This window comes from Salvelinus namaycush, chromosome 12, assembly GCF_016432855.1.
Source record: "Salvelinus namaycush isolate Seneca chromosome 12, SaNama_1.0, whole genome shotgun sequence".
Taxonomy (NCBI): domain Eukaryota; kingdom Metazoa; phylum Chordata; class Actinopteri; order Salmoniformes; family Salmonidae; genus Salvelinus; species Salvelinus namaycush.
This window is the reverse complement of record NC_052318.1, coordinates 22078446-22100508: the sequence shown is the minus strand read 5'-3', so window position 1 is coordinate 22100508 and position 22063 is coordinate 22078446. Positions and strand designations below refer to the sequence as shown.

At 45.0% G+C, this 22063-nt stretch overlaps 1 protein-coding gene across 3 annotated transcripts in view; it reads right to left on the bottom strand.

Annotated features, from left to right (window-relative positions):
* Window positions 1-22063, bottom strand: part of LOC120056990 (zinc finger and BTB domain-containing protein 16-A) — a 179730-nt gene that overhangs the window by 66521 nt on the left and 91146 nt on the right. For all 3 annotated transcript variants that reach the window (XM_039005319.1, XM_039005321.1, XM_039005320.1), the window contains exon 4: window positions 13361-13447. In XM_039005319.1, the coding sequence (XP_038861247.1) occupies window positions 13361-13447 (87 nt within the window). The remainder of the gene's footprint in view (window positions 1-13360; window positions 13448-22063) is intronic.

The window sequence follows — 22063 nt, the reverse complement described above, 5'->3', positions numbered from 1 at the left end:
AGTGCCTCTTTGCTTGATATCACGGGAAAATTGAAAGAAATCAGCCAAGACCTCCTAAAAAAAATTGTAGACCTCCACAAGTCTGGTTCATCCATGGGAGCAATTTCCAAACACCTGAAGGTACCACGTTCATCTGTACAAACAATAGTACGCAAGTATAAACACCATGGGACCACGTGTAACAGTACTCTTCTTGCGTTGTGTACAATCAATCCTCGACACGAATTCCAACATGTAGCACCAGTCATGGAGATTTATTCTTTAACAATGTACCTGGTAGGAACAGCACAAAATTGCACGTCATGCAATGCACGGCTCACCATCCAACTCTGCACTCACGCACGCTGGTTTGGTGCTTGTTCACTGGGCCATGTAGTTACCAAAATAATACAATTACAATATACAATATAATATCTTTAACAATGTACCTGGTAGGAACAGCACAAAATTGCACGTCATGCAATGCACGGCTCACCATCCAACTCTGCACTCACGCACTGTACAAAATATATGAACCCCCCCCACCAGACACAGTAAGTTGCTAGCTAGTACTGGCGGGAATTCTTTACAACCAAAATGCACAACCAATATTCTCCAAAAAACATTGCATCTTATGTGTGATGTTCGAATAACATTTACAAACAAATGTATATAAATTGTACACTTAAATCATCACTTGGGAGTATAAAAATCACTTTTGATGTACAGTGCTTTGCAACCAACAACTTACCGCTGGTTTGGTGCTTTTTCACTGGGACGATTCTAATGAAACATCCTCCCTCGTAAGCAAGCTACGCAAACCAGCCAATAAGATGCCATGTTGAGTAGGTGAAGGCAAGACAAAACTAAAACCAAAAACCCATTGGCTTAACAATAAAGTGGCAAGGGGAATCACCAATAAAACCCTGTTACACACGCAGCCGTCATACCGCTCAGGAAGGAGATGCGTTCTGTCTCCTAGAGATGAACGCACTTTGTTTGCGAAAAGTGCAAATCAATCCCAGAACAGCAGCAAAGGACCTTGTGAAGATGCTGGAGGAAACAGGTACAAAAGTATCTATAACCACAGTAAAACGAGTCCTATATCGACATAACCTGAAAGGCCGCTCAGCAAGGAAGAAGCCACTGCTCCAAAACCGCCATAAAAAAGCTAGAATACAGTTTGCAACTGCACATGGGGACAAATAACGTACTTTTTGGAGAAATGTCCTCTGGTCTGATTAAACAAAAATAGAACTGTTTGACCAATGACCATCGTTATGTTTGGAGGAAAAAGGGGGAGGCTTGCAAGCTGAAGAACACCATCCCACCGTGAAGCACGGGGGTGGCAGCATCATGTTGTGGGGGTGCTTCGCTACAGGAGGGACTGGTGCAGTTCACAAAATAGATGGCATCATGTGGGAGGAAAATTATGTGGATATATTGAAACAACATCAGACATCAGTCAGAAAGTTAAAGCTTGGTCGCAAATGGATCTTCCAAATGGACAATGACCCCAAGCATACTTCCAAAGTTGTGGCAAAATGGCTTAAGGACCACAAAGTCAAGGTATTGGAGTGGCCATCACAAAGCCCTGACCTCAATCCTATACAGAATTTGTGGGCAGAACTGAAAAGCGTATGCGAGCAAGGAGGCCTTCAAACCTGACTCAGTTACACCAGATCTGTCAGGAGGAATGGGCCAAAATTCACCCAACTTATTGTGGGAAGCTTGTGGAAGGCTACCCAAAACATTTCAACCAAGTTAAACAATTTAAAGGCAGTGCTACTAAATACTAATTGAGTGCATGTAAACTTCTGACCCACTGGGTATGTGATGAAAGAAATAAAAGCTGAAATAAATCATTCTCTCTACTATTATTCTGACATTTCACAGTCTTAAAATAAAGTGGTGATCCTAACTGACCTAAGACAGGGAATCTTTACTATGATTAAATGTCAGGAATTGTGAAAAACTGAGTTTAAATGTATTTGGGTAAGGTGTATGTAAACTTCCGACTTCAACTGTAAATCACACTTTCTCTATTTGTTCTCTGATGCTGTGGATCACAGATAAAGGTGTAACAATAAAAGGAAACGTAGAGGTGACATATGAGGTGAAACTGAACCAAACAAGACTATATTGAATAAAAAATCCAGATCAAATGCTTAACAGTAGACAAACCGATAAAAGTAGCTAATTAAATGTTCAGCATTCGAGAGGAATGCTGGCTAATTAGGTAGAAGGGCCAAGCTACTCAAAACCAACACTTGTGCAAATAGACAAAGACCTTATCCAGCCAGTTTGGATTTCCAAACACAGGAATACCCCTTCTGACAACATGCTTGACACAGAAAAAAACACCACTTCACCCACACAGACCTACCCACCCACCACGTAGTTTCTGAGATAGCCTTATCTAGCTTTAGCAACGTTTCATTTTGTGGGGTTTCTGTGAAAGGCCTGACCAGGTACCATCAAAACAATTCTGCTCCTCAGAAACCTGTTCTGAACTGATAAGAACCGGACCCTCCATGGGCACAATGGGTCCCACCTGAGTTCCAATTTGCACTGTCATCCGGCGCCATCGAGTGAAAACTAGTCCCTTCCTCTGAGATACAATACCTTCACATTCCTCTCTTTTTCTGCTTCAGTTTTTGTTTCTATCAGACCAATCAACTAAAAATTCTAGTCCACATTATTTCTGTGAGATTCTATGGATTGTTCAGAACTAGTTTGAGTGATCGGAGCAGAGGAGAAGAATTTGGAATGACCCTGAGTGACTCGTCACACAGAATTCTGTCAGACTTTAACAAACTCCAGCATACTGTAAGTGACAGCAATCCCCAGAATTCCATGCCACAGAACGACTCAAAAGCTCAAGCCTATCTGGCTTGATGAGCGGCCGAACAGTTAATTGTATCTCACTGAGTCTATGGGACTAATGCCAACACAGAGTAGAGATTTACAGAGGTTAAGCCACCATAATCAATATGACACTGTTAAGGGCACTTTGATTGCACGGCGTGCACTAGAGATGGACATTCTGCATGCCGTGGTGCTCTCGCTGGTCTGAAGCTTGAGTATTCACCAAGCCTAAACTGGCTTATGAATGTCTGTTCTGGGGACATGAACTTTTATATGATTTGATGATGGACAAAGAAAGGATGCGGCGGCCATCTTAATTTGTATTGCTCCTTGCGCCATCAGTCCAGTGGATTGGCAGGTGATCTGCGGTTGGTTTGGTTCACTCAGACACACACACACACACACACACAGGCCATTCCATCCTTTCACAGACTACAGGTAGCGAGCGTTGGTGACCGGCTAAATTGGCCAGTGTGAAACCCATGTATCTAGGCAACCAGATCTGATGGTTCCTTTGTCCAGGGTGAAAGGTTGGAAGTGCTCACACTAATCTCCCCGTTTCACTATTAAGTAACAGAAGAGCCATTTCAAACCCCTCTCCTCTTTTTGTGGCAGAAAAGAGAGAGCAAGTCAACCCCCATCTCCTACAAATTCCCTCCATGCTAATCAAAAGGTATTTACACCCTAAATTAAGTGGCCTCTCACGCCGCTGTTTTTTTACAATGCAAACACTTCTAAAGATGTCCGCAAACAGCTCAAATCTTATTACACAAGGAGATTTACTCCAAATACTGCCATGGACAAAGGGGCCTTGGCTATTGTGATGGCCAAGCCGCTGTTCCTTTTCCTGTGAATCCTTCCCTATTCAAAGACCTCACGCCACAAGGTTAATATGTGACAGGGATATTTCAAGGTGGGAAACCGAGTGACAAAGGAAGGCTTTCTGTTCCCTCTGTCAAAGGCTTTATCTGTTATCTACCTATTTTTAACCAAGGCGTCTTGAACAAAGCCTTGGGAGACAAACAGGGAGATCGCCGGGCTACAGTGTTGTGAATGTGGAATCTGGGGGAGTTAATGCGTGTTAGACACAGGATGGGCTGCTGGGGTCGCTTTGTAACGTGCCGAGAGACATATCCGAGAGAGAGGGGGTTTGGCGGCCAGATTGCCCAGCTTCCTGCTGGCCTCCTTTTTCAGAGAGTGAATCGCCGAGCCTCCGGGAGTCCATAATCTCCCACACAAAACTTTTAATTTCCCCCTCCGGACGCGCGCTGCTGTCTCTCACTCACAATGCGCCACAAAGCCTGCTCGCACGGAAGGATTCTCTCCGACTGCGCCGCGAAACGGATTCTGATATCCCAATTTGCTGCCAGACCCCCCCACCCCGACTGGCTCTTCCTCCACTACCCCCCAAAACAGTGCTGTTCCCCAGGTTCCCGTGGCCATGCCACAATGCGGCCGTGCCACCACAACACCTACTAAGCCGCGAATAGAGAACGGAGAGACCTGGTTGGGTCCTTTTCACTGGCTGGGGTAGGCGGTGGAAGGAAGCTGTGTCGGTGCCAGGTCGCATTCCCCCCAGCCCCCACAGACACATGGTCCCTCGCAAAGACGCCTCACATAATGCACAAGGCCCAGTCAATAAACGCAGAGCTCATTGTGGGAATTTACACTTGGTCTAATGGCTAAACATTCCTGCCACGGAGGATGATTACTTCTGGGTGTTGGCCTGCCACCCCCCACCCCACATGGTATCTATCAGGCCAGCTGAGCATCCCTGCGCCTGGAAAACTCATTTAGATCCTATCTGGCGAAAAAATTTGTTTGGAGAGGGGAGCGCAGAGGAAAAAAAACAGGGAGAAGAAGAAGAGACTGTAGTCTAGGTCTGCACTTGATTTAATTTGTTCACTGATACTGACTCAGACCACTTGTACACTTCTTATTTTGGGAAGTGAGTGAGAGAGATGGAGGGAGAAAAAAAAAGAGTTATCTGTCCAGGAGAGTGGAAAAAAGAGGAGCATTGAATTTAAGGTATTTTAGAGCTGTAGAAGGTCTCCACTGTCTCAGAGAGAGAGGTTGATAGATCCACTATTAAAATAACCCTGTACGATTCTGAATGACAGTCAGCTGAAAGATTTCTAAGGGCTCTTCTCAACTGCACTTCAGCTGTTCACAAGACACCTTGAGCAAATGTTACCCATACTGCATAGCAAAACTATTTTAACTGGGACAGAGGGAGGATTGGGTTGCAAAGCTTGCCCTATGCCTGCCACCTGTTAAACTTCTCCCATAAACTCAAATTACCCTGACGTATTCTCACTTAGTCTTTTCACTTATCAAAAAGCTTTTGCACATAATGATGAATGAAAAAAGACTGTAGGCAAAACTAGAGAAGGTAAAAACACAATGGGAATGGTGGAGTTTTGATTACCAGTCACATCAAAAGGAGATTCTGCGACCGTCTCCTCTTTCAGTCAGAAAGTTGGTCTGGTGGGTCCATGCTTGTGTATATTTAGGAGATACAGTATCACTCCCTCCGAATCTTGTGACCTTTGGTGGGAACTAGGCATCACCTGGGGGAAGGGACCATCAAGGGAACCAATCCCTGCCTATCTACAGTGACAGACAGTTCAGCCCTCCAATAAACTACACTATATGTCACTCGGATCTCAGGGAACACAGATCTGTGCATTACACCTGAAGCAAAAAGTCACCTTGCAACTCATAGTGGTTCATAAGGACACAAACATCAACATAATACCTACACAGTACACTATTATGAAAACTATGCCTCACTAATATACTAAGAAGGGACAAAGACCTTTGCTATAAGTGCACTCCACTGTAGTTTACAGGGACAGAGGCCAGTCACAGACAGACAGATAGATGGGTAATCTGCCAGAGTGAGGGACAGCTTGCTCAATAATGAAAGGCTGGCGATATATTGGGGCTAACGCTTTATTATGAGGGCTAATGCAGCATTACTGCGCACCAGATGACAACAGTGGGAGGGCATTCATGAAGCTAACGCACCAATCAAAAATGAAACACTACCTAATAACCTTCAAGTACCTCCAATTACCATTTCTAGATGGTTTGTGCTGAATAAATGTAGTTATTCTCTGTATGGTAAAACATCTATTTATTGAACCTTGATGTCCACATAAACACCATCCAGAATTTAAGGTAAACAAAAACACTTCCATACCAAGGCTGTGTGTTCATCATGGCTCTGATGCTCACTGACAACTTAATAACGTCACTATTAACTAAATGCTAAAGAGATGGTCTTATTCGCCTAATGTGATTGAGATAATCAACACTTTTGACGTGAATCCTGTTCACCAGTGGCAGTGGCCTAATTTAGGAAAGTTGCACATGAGAGGGGTATGTGTGGGTGTTGGTGTGTGTGTGAGGGGACTGACTGGGAGGCCACCAGTGTGAACATTTTCAGATGTGGGAGTGAAAAAGAAAGTGAGGGTGGGAATGAAAGCGAGAGAGAAGGAAAGAAAGAGGCCTCAGGCTTCTTTTCTCACTGCGCCATAACACAGGCGTGTTGTCCTCCCTTTTCTCTCGCTCACTGTCCAAACTATTTCTGGCTTGAGAAAGAAACTGTTTACTCTGTGGCCCCGGCCGCTGGAGTCACGCAGTGTTCCCACCAGCTAAATCCACTGTTGCCTCCAAAATGTTTTGCATATTTTCCCTGTAACACAAGACTTAAAAAAGAGGGGAGGAAAGAGAGTGAGAAAGAGAGGGAGGGAGAGAGGGGGATAGAAAATGAGGGGTTAGTCCCTCCCATTATTTCTTAATTTTCACTGAGACCAGGAATCTTGGGGGGGGGTTCGTCTATAAACAGGACTACCACCATCTCATGGAAATCACGTTGCTTCGCTTCCCAAACACGGGCCAAATCAGATGGCCTTTTCCAATGACCGAAGGTGCCATTCTGATCATTTGCAAAATAGGTGAGTTTCCCCCCTGTTGAACATGGTGCAGACAAGATGACCTGCACTGATATTGCAGAGCGAGAGAGAGTCCCTGAGGGTCTCCAGTTAGTCGGTGGATAGAAGGCTGTTACTGTTACAGATGGCTACACTGCTCCCAGGTCAGCTCGCCAGCTCTCCATGTCATTACAGCATTGTCAACACTCATTTCAGCCACAGCTCACATGGTGTCCTGACAGGGCTACTCCCCTTCTATCTGCACAGAAACGAGAACACTGTTCCAGGATATCACGCTATTGTATTTGCACTGAACTCTAGTGAGTGGAAAAAACCTAGTGCATTACCTTCTGCAGTTAAACTTGCTCTAGCTACTGTATATGAATTGAGGGGAGATTCATACTATGTAATCAAGCTTAAAAGTCACATTAGGACATGGGATCTCCTGGCAAGACTAGAGTCTCTCTTAGAACTAGCCCAAGCCATTAAGATATGGCTTGTGTGAGAGGGGTGCGTTTCGTGTGAGAGGTGTGTCGTTCAAAAGTGTTGATCAATGTCAGGTGCTATAATGTGATTCTAACTGTGACTTAGGTCCGTGTGAGGTGGAACCCTCCGGAGCTATACCAGAGGTGATATAGGTGGGAGTCAGGTTGGACTGCCCTTAAAAACGATGTCAAAAAGCTAGACCACGGCAGTGCAGAGTGTGCGGGAGCAGGGCAGTGCAGTAGCCTACTGCGTAAACACACAGGCGCATGATGTTGTTTTTCTCAGAGTCCTGTCACTTCAAAATCCCCAGCCAACACTGCTGACCCCCTCTGTGTTATTCGGATATATTAAACTGTGGCCACAATCAATTAGTCTCAGATGAAGAGATGAGGCCTAATGCCATAGTATTGGCTTTATGATAAATTAGATGGTACTATCAACAAAACAACTTGATTAGTTTATTTTCTTTTACTTCTTCTATTGACAAGTGACTGTCATGTTTGCCATACTAATTTCAAAATGTTAACATTCAGAAAATAGACTGAATGTTCCTTTACAGTAGCGTTCCCTTATGAAACCTTGAGTAATTGTGTGTACATACTGTGAAAAGGTTCAGAGTACTGTACACGCATGCACAGGGATATAAACTAACCTAAGCAAATAACGCTAAATATAAAGCTTGTGATCCGGCCTGTTTTACAACCAGTGTGAGTCTGAGTGGATAAAGAAGCGCTGCTGCAACTGATAACTCTGACATCAACTGGCCAGAAGGGATGCCACAATAGTGCCCGTTGAAGGAGCAGCATTACCCAGAAATGGGCATGACTTCCGGGCCAAATATTGTCATTTGAGAACAGCACCCCTTACTGCCAAGCAGACACTTAGATAACATTTGGCTTTGATGGTCAACAATATTTTCCCCTGTCTGGTGTTCGACCACTGCACAAAAACAAAGTGCTTTAAAAAAAAAAGTGGTCCTTACAGAAAAACTGTTAGGTCTACAATTGCACAATAATTCTTATAATCTTACATCTATTTCAAATCTGTCAGCCAAAGTTTAAAGTGTACAGTGCACATGTAAATTTAAAAAAAACAAAAAAACAGTTGACTATAACATATCGTTCGGGAACTGTGTATTCCTCCGTTTTGTAAATCATACATGAGAGCCAAGGGGTGACATAATGCACTTCTTCCAAACCCGATGCGGTTTCCGGGAATGCCATTCATCCTTGACTGTTTAGCACAGAGTATTTCAGCGGCGGAGGGAGAGAGCCAAGGTGCGATGATCGCATGAGGGGAACAGGAGAGAACCGGCCCTAGCTCTTTGCCCTTCTATACCCTCTCTGCTGGCCAAGCCTGCCTGCGCTGCCAGCGGGAAACTGAGACCTGGATGTTTACAACGCCACGCAAAACTCTGGCCATCATAAACACCACCTCCATGCCGACGGTCATGAACTATTTACATTGCGAGTGCAACACAGAGTCACACAACCACCGGACTGTGGAAGAGGGGGTAGAAGGGAGAGGGGGGGGAAGGAATCTCTAGCTGATAAGTAACAGTTTGTTTTGTCTGGCGTTAGATGGACACCGCAGATCCCAGAGGAGCTCCTCTCTTACATCGAAAAAGGTGTATATTGCAACTCATTACAACCTTAGTGTCACTCAAACATTTCTGTATAGCAGAGAGAGTGTGAACAGAACAGAGTGATTACTCACTCACTGTTCCTTCACCTCTCAATCTCACTTTACACGAGTCACACTTCCTGGAAACTTTAGCATATAATATGCACACATGTTGTGTTCTAAATGGTTTAAAGTGTGAATAATCTCCTGTCTGACAGTGGACAGTAAGTTATGCATCGCCACACTCGCACACAGGCACACATAGAGCTGCACACAGACAGAATTAGGTGATAACCCATTTTCCAGAGCGAGTAGACTGAGTAAAGCTAAGCATATGGGTGAGCATATTGAGAGATGGAGCAGCCGAATCAGCCTAGCCATGCGTTAGAGCACATTTTAAAATATAAGCCCGGTGGGTCTCGGGGGAGACTGGCCTCACTGCTGTTCCAAACCCAGGCAAGAAGACAAGTCCCTTGCTTATTTTTCTACTCCAGACTGGAATTCTATATTTAGACTTTCTTCTGGTATGACTGTCTGATCATTAGCCTCGTTTAACCCCTCTTTACTAAATGACCCTGAATTGGTCAAGGCCCCTGCCGCTGTCAAATAGGGGGCCAGCTCAAGTGGCGTTAGCCCCGAGACATGCCTGTCAAAAAATGCGGGGCCACCCAGATTGCTCCGGGAAGTTGTTTGGGTCAGGCTCGGATGACGGTGTCAGTCTCCATTATACTGAGTTAAACTCTATTCTGGTTTTGTTGGGTACACAGAGGAGCTCCTCCCCCATTTTTAAAACAAAACAGAGAATACCTACATGTTGAGTAACCATCACCCTAACAATGGCACACGGAGTACAAGAAAACTATATCTACTGAAAATGTTTTCTTTTTACAAAAAAGGAAGAGTAAAGTGTACCGCTTGAGAAGACATTGAGGTTGATATACAGGACAACACAGCTTGGATCACATTACCAGTCCATAGTTCTGAAAGAGGATGGCTTGTTGTTTGGCCGGTCACAGAAGTGTGGAGCGATAGAATGGCTGTAACCCAGTAAACCACGGGTTTTCTACTCCAGTAAACCACGGGTTACACTCATCAATGCACACACACACACTGGAGGTTGTGACCCATCTCTGCCACACTCTGGAGTCCAGCAATCACAACACACCTTGTCATCCTCCTTACAGTATCAGCATACACACACACGCTCCACCGGTGCCAAATGTGAGTGGAGGGAAACTTGAGTCTGCACCTCTCGTAAATTAAGAATCATTGGCCACATACGCAAGTAGTTGAGTGTCATCCGCATAGCAATGATAGGACAGACCATGTGAGGATATGACGGAGCCGAGTGACTTAGGGTATAGAGAGAAGAGGGCCTAGAACCGAGCCCTGGAGGACACCAGTAGTGAGAATATGTGGTGCAGACACAGATCCTCTCCATGTCACCTAGTAGGAGAGGCCTGCCAAGTAGGATGCAATCCTAGAGTGTGCATAGCCTGAGATGCCCAGCCCTGAGAGGGTGGAGAGGAGGATCTGATTGTTCACAGTGTCGAAGGCAGCAGATAGATTTAGGAGGATGAAAACAGAGGAGAGAGAGTCAGCTTTGGCAGTGCAGAGAGCCTCTGGGACACAGAGAAGAGCAGCCTTGGTTGAGTAAACCATCTTGAAGCCTGACTGGTTAGGGTCAAGAAGATCGTTCTGAGAGAGACAATGAGAAAGTTGATAAGAGACAGCACGCTCAAGTGTTTTGGAAAGAAAAGAAAGAAGGGATACAGCTCTATTGTTTTTGACGTCAAATTAGTTGAGTGTTGGTTTCTTGAGGAAGGGAGCAACTTGGGCCATTTTGAAGTCAGAGGGGACGCAGCCAGTCGTCAGGGATGAGTTTATGAGGGAAGTGAGAAGGTCTCTAGAAATGGTCTGCAGAAGGGAGGAGAGGACAGGGTCAAGCGGGCAGGTTGTCTGGCAGCCAGACCTCACTAGACGCAGGATGTCATCTGGAGAGAGTTGGGAGAAAGAGGTCAAGGCATAGGGTAGATCTGTGTGAATGAGACCAGTGGATTCAATAGGCTGAGTGAATGAGTATTCGGATGTCGTCAACCTCTTTTTCAAAGTGGTTGACAAAGTCATCCGCAGAGAGGGAGGGGGAGGGGTGGAGGATTGAGAGAGGAGAAGGTGGAAAAGGGTTAGAGGCAGAATCTTGAAATTTAGAGTGGTAGAAAGTGGCTTTAGCACAGGATACAGAGGAAGAGAAGGTAGAGAGGAGAGAGTGGAAGGATGGTAGGTCCTAGTTTCTCCATTTTCGCTCAGCTGCCCGCAACCCTGTTCTGTAAGCTTGCAATGAGTCACTCAGCCACAGAGCAGGAGGAGCAAGCCGGCTGGGAGGAAAGGGGACAGTGCGAGTTATAGGATGCGGAAAGGGAGGAGAGTAGGGTCGAAGAGGCAGAATCAGGAGACAGGAGGGAGAAAGATGATAGGATAGAAAAAGAGCGAGTAGTGGGAGAGAGTGTGAAGATTGCAACGGAGCATGACCATCTGGGTAGGGGCTGAGTGGCTAGAGTTGGAGGAAAGGGAGACAGAAAAGGAAACAAAGTAGTGATCAGAGACCTGGAGGGTTGCAGTGAGATCAGTAGGCGAGCAGCTTCTAGTAAAGATGAGGTCAAGTGTATTGCCTGCCTTGTGAGCTGGAGGAGATTGGGAAAGATTGAGGCCAAAAGAGGCAAGGAGGGGAAAGAGAGAGTTGGGGAAAAAACGAATGGAAGGCAGACGTCAGGAGGTTGAAGTCGCCAAGTACAAAGAGCGGTGAGCCATCGTCAGGAAATGAGCTTATCACAGTGTCAATGAGGAACTCTTAGAGGGCACCTGGTGGGTGATAGATGACAATAATGTTAAGCTTGATTGGACAAGTTACAGTGTCAGCATGTAATTCAAATGAGGAGCTGGACAGGTGAGATAGGGAGAAAAGAGAAAATCTCCACTTAAGGGAAATGTGTAGACCAATGCCACCACGCGGCGACCAGATGCTCCCGGACTATGACAGAAAACATAGTCAGATGAAGAGAGCAGCTGGAGTAGCAGTGTTCTCTGGGGTGATCCATGTCTTCGTCAGGACCAAAAAGTCAAGGGACTGAAAGGCAGCATAGGCTGAGATGAACTTGGCGTTCTTGACCACAGATTGGCAGTTCCAAGTGCTGCCAGACACCCGTAATTCCACATGGGTTGTGCGCGCAGGGTACACTAAATTAGAAGGGTTGCAGCCAAGGGGCGGGGAGCATCTGCAAAGCCTACAGGGAGAGGTGCGAACGGGTAACAAAAACACACACACACAGTTGACAAAGCTACAAAAGAGCAAAATGAGATCATCTGTAAATAACTAGGTAAGATACTGAAGTGAGAGAGTGGTGTGAAGCCTTCCTTGCTTTCCTTCCTCAAACTCGGCAGAACAACTCGACAGAACCGTCTTTGTTTTGCGACAAATCCGCCACTGACACGACCTCCGCTTACAGCTGCCATTGAGAAACCAGGGGAGACTGAATAACTAACACTAATTGCTGATTGCCTAGGAGAGGTGAAACCACTCCCCCTCCAATACAGCCACTGATTACCAAAACAAGTCATAAATTACCCTGCCCCTTGATCCTGGTTGAGGTGTCAACTATCATCTGCAAGTTATGAGCATTGAGCAGTTCACACACCAAGTAGGCTACAGGGAAGACTTAAAGTAGATGGACCTAGCTAGCAAAAATAAAAAAAGAGAAATACAAAAATGTATACTTATCACTCCTGGAGATATCAGGAGTCATCTAGCTATAGCTGGACGGTAAGCCCAGGTCTGAGTGTCCCTTCGCCTTTTCCCTCTCTGGCATCCAGCCCGTGTAGTCAGGCTGAGGGAGCCATGTGTGCCAGGGAAGATTCCAGACCTCCACCTTCCAGACCCCCACCTCCCCGTGGAACGAGCCAGCCGGCTTATAACCATGACTGAGAGGGTTCGGCTTAATACCGGAAGCCATGGTTACTAGCTTTTAATGCGGTGACACGGGATATGGTAATGTCACTGCTGGGTCTTTCTGCTTGGTACAGTGCCAAGAGCAAGTAAGACGTAGCATACTGTAAACTCACTGTGGTGTAAAAACAACTATTTTAATAATTACTAAAATATTATCAAAGTCAACAAGCATACATTATTAGTTGATATGCTTCAGACCATTTAGGCACACCAAAATTAATGCTTTTTTTGTGTTGTCTTATTTATAGCTATCAATCTGACCTATTTCACATGACTTAGTTGGACCTTTAACCTCAAGAGCAAACTGTAGACACTCACACAACAAACATAATTAGATGGTGTACAAGACCCTGGTGGGAGTGGGGCAACTGTTCTAAAGAGAACACAATTCTCTCTAACACAGAGTGATGGTGGGAACACATGTAAAGCCTTATTGAAGCAGAAGTGGCGGCTGTGTTCTTACCTGTGTGGATCTGTCTGTGAGCCTCCAGAGCATCCTCCTTCTGGAACTGGGCCCCACACTGGTCACAGACAATGGCCTTCTCACCAGCTGCAACACAGGAGAGGAGACAGGAGGGTGTTTAATATGGACATGGGCCCAATACAGTGTAGAAACTATACTAACTGTAGATACATGTACTGTATAATATGTGTGTGGTAAGATTACATAACCTTTGGAACAGACATAAGATTTTGTGACGTTTAACAGTTGTTTTTTAAATGTACAAAGTGATACTGCCAAGAGGAGTGTGCAAGTTTTTCTTTTCCATTTAAGATATCATAAAAAAATATTCTCACACACCTGCAACAAGCAAACTCTTTTTTGAAACACTTGTATTGTTCAGCACTATGTCAATAACAAGACTCATCGTGTCTGAGCAGCTTTAAAACTACAGTATGCGAATGTGTGCCAACGTTGGGCCTCTCCTCTTCACACTGCATTTCTACAAACCAATTCAGTTGAATAAACTTGATTTATTCCCCAGCCAGGGGCAATAACAGAATAAAGTTTATTGAATTGAACTGTATAAGTGCAGTATGAAGAGCTGAGGTCTAGCGTTAGTATTTAGCACATACAAACAGAAGGTGCTATGGGAGCATGTCTCAGGTCCAGCCAGTTAACAGCTTTATGGTATCGCTAGGCTAGCTCGCTAACTTGTGTCCTGCTCCACCCAGATATCAAACAGGTATGTTCTGTGTTCCTGTGTGATCCTGATCCCAGGACACGGAGAACCCTAAACTAGACCTTGGCTGTTCTGTTCTTGGCAATGTCTCCAAGGGTTACGACACCCTCCAGCAGCAGCAAATCATAACAGGAAGTCAATACTAAGATAACTTTTTTTTGTCTTAGAGATGGAGACAAACTGGGTGTCGGTTTCATAACGACAAACAGTGATATTACAAAACAGCTGCATTGTAAGTCTGAGGAAGACAAGTTACACTGACACATGATAGACAAGGTGGAGTTCTAAATTTGCCAGTTACAACTTACGCAACAAGTATTTACTGTATTAGATATTGTACTAGACCTTAACTGTCATTTCACACACTCACAGCACAAAGCATTAGTTCATATTAGACCTGGTCGGTACCGTATGTTTTTCAATGTCGTAAAAAATACAAGATGTCCCAAATCAAATATCTACAGCTCAGGGCTCCAGCTATGCATTTGGTGTGATAACTTGCTAGTTAAGTGGCTAGCTTGCAAGATCAAGCTTATTGGTTACAGCAGACACAAATCAATCGACTCCTAGATCAAGACCCTGCTGCCTAAATTAGTTGTGTGTGAGAATGTGTAAAACTTTTTTTTTTAATGGAAAGAAATAGCGCCCCTTGTGTGCACTGCCGATAATACCGAATACTCCGGTAGAGTACAGGAACGTTTTGAAGGTATAACAAACTGGATAACACCCAACCATAGTTAATATAGGTATTTTTTTCACTGAAATATGGCCTTCAGTAAAAAATTGCCAAAGTAATACTCTTGATGTTATGCATATTTTAATATAACGTATGGCCAGGGATGTTTAATGCAGAGTTGAACATATGACAAAATTAGTCAGTTAAAATAAATACTTAACCTTTGGAGAGGGAACCACGTTCAGGTGAGATATAGACAGAGTATCTCATTTTAAATTTGCATTAATAAAATCAGCTCCCCCTGCTTCTTCCAGAGACCAATGGAGATTATTGGATATTATAGAGCCAAGAGTTTTTCCTGGTTGGGTCACATGATCTAGAAAAACACCTTCCCTTAACACTGACTATAAGGCTTTAGTTGATTGTTTGTTTCAGTCAACGTACTGTAACCATGAGCAGTCCTCACTAAATGGGGCCATGAGCCAATACAGTCTTTACCTGGCTGGAACCAGCACAGTGTAGAGTTAGTGAACCGGGGCACCACAGATGGCGCAACACTAACCGCTCCCCAGGGAGGCCGAAGCCGTGTACTAAACAGGCCCACGATAGAGTATACACCACGGCACATGGACATAAATTCTTAGAGGAAGTGGCAGCGTGATGCCGTGTCTCTACGAGGACAAAACCTCTGTGGCACCTCATTGGTGTGGCTCATTACTGTCTGAGCGGGGAGGAGGACCGATAGAGAAGCCACAGCACCCAGTCAGCCAGCCACCCAGCAGGCAAAGAGGAACCATTCTGGGGGCCTCAGAAAAACCCTAACACAAATTAAAGTGATACATTTTCACCCCCTTTCTTATTTCCCTTTGATGAGTAGAAGGCATCTTGTTAGCTGGACAGAAGAGAGGAGAAGGGAGGGGACGAGGGGTGAGAGAAAAACACCTCCCTGGCACTCTGGCACCATCCTTGCCTTCTCCCCCGACCCTCTGCCCCCGGGTAGTGCCGTGGCAGCACCAACTCTGCTGCTCAAAATAACTGCTTGCCTCTCCAGAGAGAGAAAAAAAGAGGGAGAGAAAGAAGTGGCTATCAAATAATTGTTCTCCAACAACTCCCACTTCCTCTCTCCCCGGCCTCCCTCCAAGTTGCCACAACCATACCCTAACCTGACATAATGGGCCTTGCACAACTGTTGCTTCGAATAACCCAAGTAAAAGGTGGGGGAGTGGGGGGGTTTGTGCCACGTGCCTCTTCCCTTTTCACTTCCTCCACTGAAATATTACACAACGTTGCGGGCAGTGGGATTTTGGCATTTCTAAACAAAAGAGAACAGCTGCCTCCTCCTACTCACAGCACAAAGTAGAAGGGGAGGTGTAGTGTCCCACCTTTCCATGCTCCCTTGGAGTGGTCATGGATGTTTAGGGGGGTACCCTTGATTGGAAGTGCCAGTAGCCCACCACACAGTGTCTGAGCTAACCCAATCTAATGGAGCCCCACCACACCACCAACCAGCCACACAGAGCCAGCCCTCAGCCTGCAATGTGATCACATAACTCTGCCATTCAACATCACCTCTCAAACAGAAGATGCAGTTTGCTCATTTTGTAGAGGGGGAGAGGCAGAGGGGGAGATGCAGAGAGAGTGAGAGAAGCAGAGAGACAAAGAGGGAGAGAAGCAGAGATGCAGAGAGGGAGAGAAGCAGAGAGGGAGAGAAGCAGAGGGGGAGAGAAGCAGAGGGGGAGAGAAGCAGAGGGGGAGAGAAGCAGAGGGGGAGAGAAGCAGAGGGGGAGAGAAGCAGAGGGGGAGAGAGGGAGAGAGGCAGAGAGGGAGTGGGAGAGGGGGGATACTCAAGCAGACTAACACAGGCACCAACAAAACACCGCCTGGCTGTTCAGTGAGCCTACACAAATGGGTTAAGTAAGACACTTACACTCAGTACCAAAAAACAGCAAAAAATCCATAAAAACACACACACTCTTTCGTCAGAACAGTAGACACCACACTCTCCCTTTTTTCCCCTCCCTCACCTCTCCCTTCAGCGGTAACGAGCTGTGCTGTACAGTTATATTTACACTATCCTCTTATCAGTCACAGAACAGCACGGAGACTGCCAATTGGAAAGGACAGCCCAGAACTGTGTGTTCCCTCACTCAAGTAGATGTGTACCGCAGGCAGCATATTTTTCATCAACCAAGACAAAAAATCCTGGGCCACAATCAGGATTCCTCTCATAAAACACAGTGTATTACATACACAAAGACAAGGCACACACAGACCAAGGGCACACAACACAGACTAACAAACACATACAGTAATGTACAGAACTAGACAAAGCTAGTTATAGACAGACACGTGCAACACATTCGCACACACACACACACACACACACACACACACACACACACACACACACACAAATACTCTGAATTGCACCGATTGTGTGAGCAAACACTGTACAGTAGATAAGAGAAGATAAACCTGTGTTTTTCCCCATGCAAATCCTGGCCATAAGGACATGGGAGAGCGGCTAGCTGGTTGACAATGATATTTTTATCACAAGTGGAAAAAGGAAATAAAAGAAGATAGAGAAAATCTTCGGGCCACATTTGACAGCTTTATGGTCTACTGCTCAGAACAAGGATGTCTAGAGAAAAGGAAAGCAGACAAATATTGACTTGCCAAATGTCAGGGCATATGCATGCACACACAGAAAAACACACACACACCAAAGCAGTCTAAATTCAAACCCTCAAAATGGACACGCTGCAGCACAATCAGTCACCATACTCTTAATCCATTTTTGCCTGCAAACCAATTTGTCTGTCCAGTAGGTCACAGACACGTTTTTTTTCTTCCTCTCTCTGTTGCTTGTCCTTTTCCTCACTACAATGAAGCCATTTTCAGCACTCTTGCCCTGGGGAGACCGGGGGCATCTCAGTCCACATAACCCTTCCTCTCCCCTGGGCTGACATCAGAGCCTTGTTCAGGCAGTACAGTATTCTGAGCCTCGACCTTGTTTGGGCCAAAACAAACAAACCCTTCCAGCCCACCAAACGACCTCTTACTCTTCCTCCCCAACACCTCCCATCTCTGCCACAGAGGTGAAGAGATTCCATGTGTTTCTGGCTTTTCCTAAACCCCCTTTTTTCCCCCAGAGGGGGGTCAGTGGATGTTCTTAAGTTATGACATGTTGGCATGCTCCCCCTTGGTTTCGGCACTCTGACACAAAGGCCTCTTAAAGCTTTGGGGAAGAAACGGGAGCTGGGCCAAGAGCAGAGAGAGGAACCACCCGGGCTCTCCTGGTGTGAAGTGGCAGGAAATGAGGACGGGACCTCCCGAAGGTCAGTCAGTCCGGCTGGCTGCCCCTGTTCCCCCTCTGCTCCCTCTAACACAGGGGCCATTCCTCAGGGCAAGGGCCCTGATATTAATAGCCTTGGTCTCCACAACAGAGGGAGACCACTTCCTAATGTGGATGACAGGTCAGTTTGGGCCGGCTGTTAGGAATGAGTTTCCTATTGAGTAGTTGGTACATTGTTAGGGTAAAACAGCTTTCATTTGAATGGTTTGATGCAAGTGATGTGGTTTTCTCTTTGCACTCAAATCAAGTGAATCTGGGATTGAACCAACAGAGACAGGCCACAGTGCGTAATGCAGGCCGCAATGTATACCAATGCACTGAAAAAGCCACATCCACAGTTCACAACGGTAGCCATGATTAGTGGGGGACTGTTTCATCAAACATCTCCAGACCCAGTGTCACCCCCCTGTCCCGGGAAAGTCATGGAATGTTCCAGGACATAACTTATTTGAAATGTTGGAGCTGATCAATAACCCTTGGAGTTGGGTATTGGCGGCGGGACGCAAGGCAGCAGCTTTCTTCTATTTCTTCCAGAAGAACCTGAGTCTGACCGCGAGGTGAACCCTCGCCCCCCACAACCACCGCAGGCCACAGCAACCCCACTGGATACAGCAATTGACATGTTTTTACAGTGCTGTAAATGCCTTTATTGCTAAGGAGAAAGGGATGGTAGGCTGGGGGGAAGGAAGGCGGTTTTGGCTGTCATTTGCCAGTTTTTATATTCTGCCTGGGGAAAAAGGTGACTGTGTGAAGACGGGTCCAACAGATGCCTTTTAACAGTACCAGGCAAAAGTAACCAGCAACATAAAAGAGTCCAGCAACTAAAAGGCAACTAAGACAGGGCAACCTGGTATTCACATTTAACAAGAGACAACAAGCTGCAGCCACAAAAGACAACCATGTGTTGCTGTATTTCACCCAGTAAGATGGCATGAGCACTTGGTTAAGAAGCCGTAGCCAAATAGGTCCTACAGTGTCTGCAGTGAAACAAAATGGCTATAGGGCTGGAAAGGGGAAACTGAAACGATGGTAGAGCCTGCTGCATACGTGTTTTCTCCACAGGTCAATAACCTGTAAAGATTTAGCATTTAGGGCCCATTATTTCCTGCTTTCAAGTCACACGTTGTCAAAGGCACTCCTGGGTTTATTAAGGCCAGAGTAGAGTCAGAATGCCTGGGGGAGGGGACAGCAGGCAACACAATGACCTCTGGGACAGTAAATGTGACACAGGAAAAAGGAGGGAAAATCTTTGTTTGGGAGGGAAGACAGACAGAAATGTAAACAGATTACTTTAAAAATGCACAAGCCCATTCGTTTTCAATGGGGTTTTAGAGAGTTTCCGTAATGCATTGCCAATAACAAAGGGACTCTATGTACCTGAAGATTTGTTGGTATCAGTTGAACATCATTAATACAGATTATCCCTAAATGACAAGAACAGTTTGAAATATGTGGACTTCTGAAGTGTCCAGCTAGGAGAACATGGTTGAGAGCCAACAGAAACAAACTGCCGATATGGCAAAGCGGACACTATCAGAAATCCAAAAACCAGAACAACTGGAAATGCAGAAAACATGCAGCGTTTAACTGCACTTAGGTGCACTGATGTACATACTTATTTCGCTTGTATCCAAAAATATATTTTCACCCTGTTAAACGCACGTTTAAAGTTTTATTGCCATAACTTCAAACACGATGTGAAATCAATTATACAAATTCTACATGTAGAAGTATTTAAATAGTCTAAAAACCTTCATCTTTGGCCGAGGTGTTTGCCAAATGACACAAAAGGAGTATGCTGCTTGCTCTTTCCATTATGTAATTGTTTTTCTGAGAGGGGCGGGGACGGGGGGACTGAGCCATAATCTTTCCTAGCAAAAAAAAGTAGAAAAGGAAGGAAAAATTAGGGTGAGAAATGGAAAATAGAGAAAAGTAATTTCTTTACAAAAGTGGACAGTGTGACAGACCATTAACTTCCTCACTAAAACTTTTTTACAATGTCCTGCCACACATTCCAGATCTACTGCCCTCTTCCTTTTCAGCATCTCCCAGTCAGTCACTCTGCCGTGCACCACAGGACCCAGATATTGTGACGATAGAACCGAACATGACAGGCCACCGGCCGAGAGCCAACAAAGGCCAAGAAACAGCTGGGCAAAAATAGGCCAAGCTGCCACTGTACAGCTGAAAGGGGAGTTGATCCTTTTGATGTAGTTCTGTCCTTGAGCTGTTCTTGTCTATTAATGCTCTGTATTATGTCATGTTTCATGTTTTGTGTGGACCCCAGGAAGAGTAACTGCTGCTCTCGCAACAGCTAATGGGGATCCTAATAAAATACCAAATGTATAACTAGGTTTTTATAGTAGTAGTATAGTAGCTCCATTGACTGTGCTCAGACCAGAAAAGGGACAACTGGCTAGTCACGGCTCATCCATTTAACAGAGAGCAGTAGCATCTCCTCGGAGAGGCTTCCGGAGCCCCAAACTACAGCCTGTTTACTCTAGTCAAAAATTATACTCCCTCGGCCTGACCACCAAGATTAGTATTCCGGGGCCATTTACATGTTTGCAACAGTTAGAACACAATATCTACGCTCTGCTTTTATGCTGCACCAAGTGGAATTAGCAGCATAAAAGCAAGCCTTGTATGTCCTGGCTACTTCCAGATGGCTTTGGGAGTGCCTTTATCTTATTCTTTTTAAAATGTGTATATATACACATGATAGCGCCGCCGGCGGATCTTTGCCTAGCAGGTTCATTCTCTCTTCATCCCGAAAATATAAAAGTTTCAAAAAGCTTTTTATGAGGGAGCCTCTACCATAAATGGGATTCATAGCTCTCTAATCTGCGCTGAGAAATTGATCTAGAAGTTTCCAAAGCTATCGTCCAACTTATATAATACATTAAATGTCATGCCTCCGAGGATATTTATTTTTACGGCTCTTTACGTGACAAACAAATCATGTTTTCTTTTCCTCTGTCGGCATTGTGATAGAAATAAACTATCACAAATATCTCATCAGACTTGCATATTTTTGGGGGGAATGTATTTTTATAGATATATTTGGTAACAAATTACCAAGAACATATTGCATTGATAGTAAGCGTAGGTCTTAACCAGAGAACATTCCAGCATTTCTCCATACAACAGAATGCTGTTTGCTTGACAGCAATTGCAACTATGTACGTAGAACCTTTACAAGGTTAACTGATTGTCACATAATTGCAGGATGCACACCCAATGAAGTCTGGAATGGTGGTCAGGTCTGACATGGCACATTTCCCTAATACCATTACACAAACAGAAAGCCATGCATTCTCTGTGATGACTGCTAATAGAAAGACTGAAGTGCATGGTTGTGAGATCATTTTAGGATACACAACAGTGGTCGCCCACACTCACGGGAACCTGCTCAAATACCCAGACTGCCTCTGTGAAAAAAGACACTAGATAATCTAATAGCCACTCCAATGTATGATACATCATTATGTCATTAGAACAACAATGTCAATGGTCTTCTGCTACGCCAGATAGAGAATTAGAGGCATATTTTGATAAGTGTTGATTTTCCTCCTTCCAATAAATGTCTTTCCTTCTCAGAGAAAATTCCTTCTAATTTGGACTTTTTGATGCGGGGGTGACATAGTCGGATTAGTGAGACCACATGTTCGCTCACTCTCACCATTTACAATTATGCCAAGGTTGGTCATACTCTCTCCAGTTAACTGTCCTCGGTGAGTAAGTTAATCAGTTGTTTCCATATAGACAAATAATAACCATCAGTGGCCCCCACAGATACAAATACAGTGATGATTCAGGCTATGTACTGTATGATATACAGTTTGTCGGACTGACATGTATGGTTATTAACTGTGATTAGAACCCAGCATGTTTTCCCTTAATGGAGCGGTGAGGCCTGGATGGACGTCATGAGGGCAGACAACAGCACAG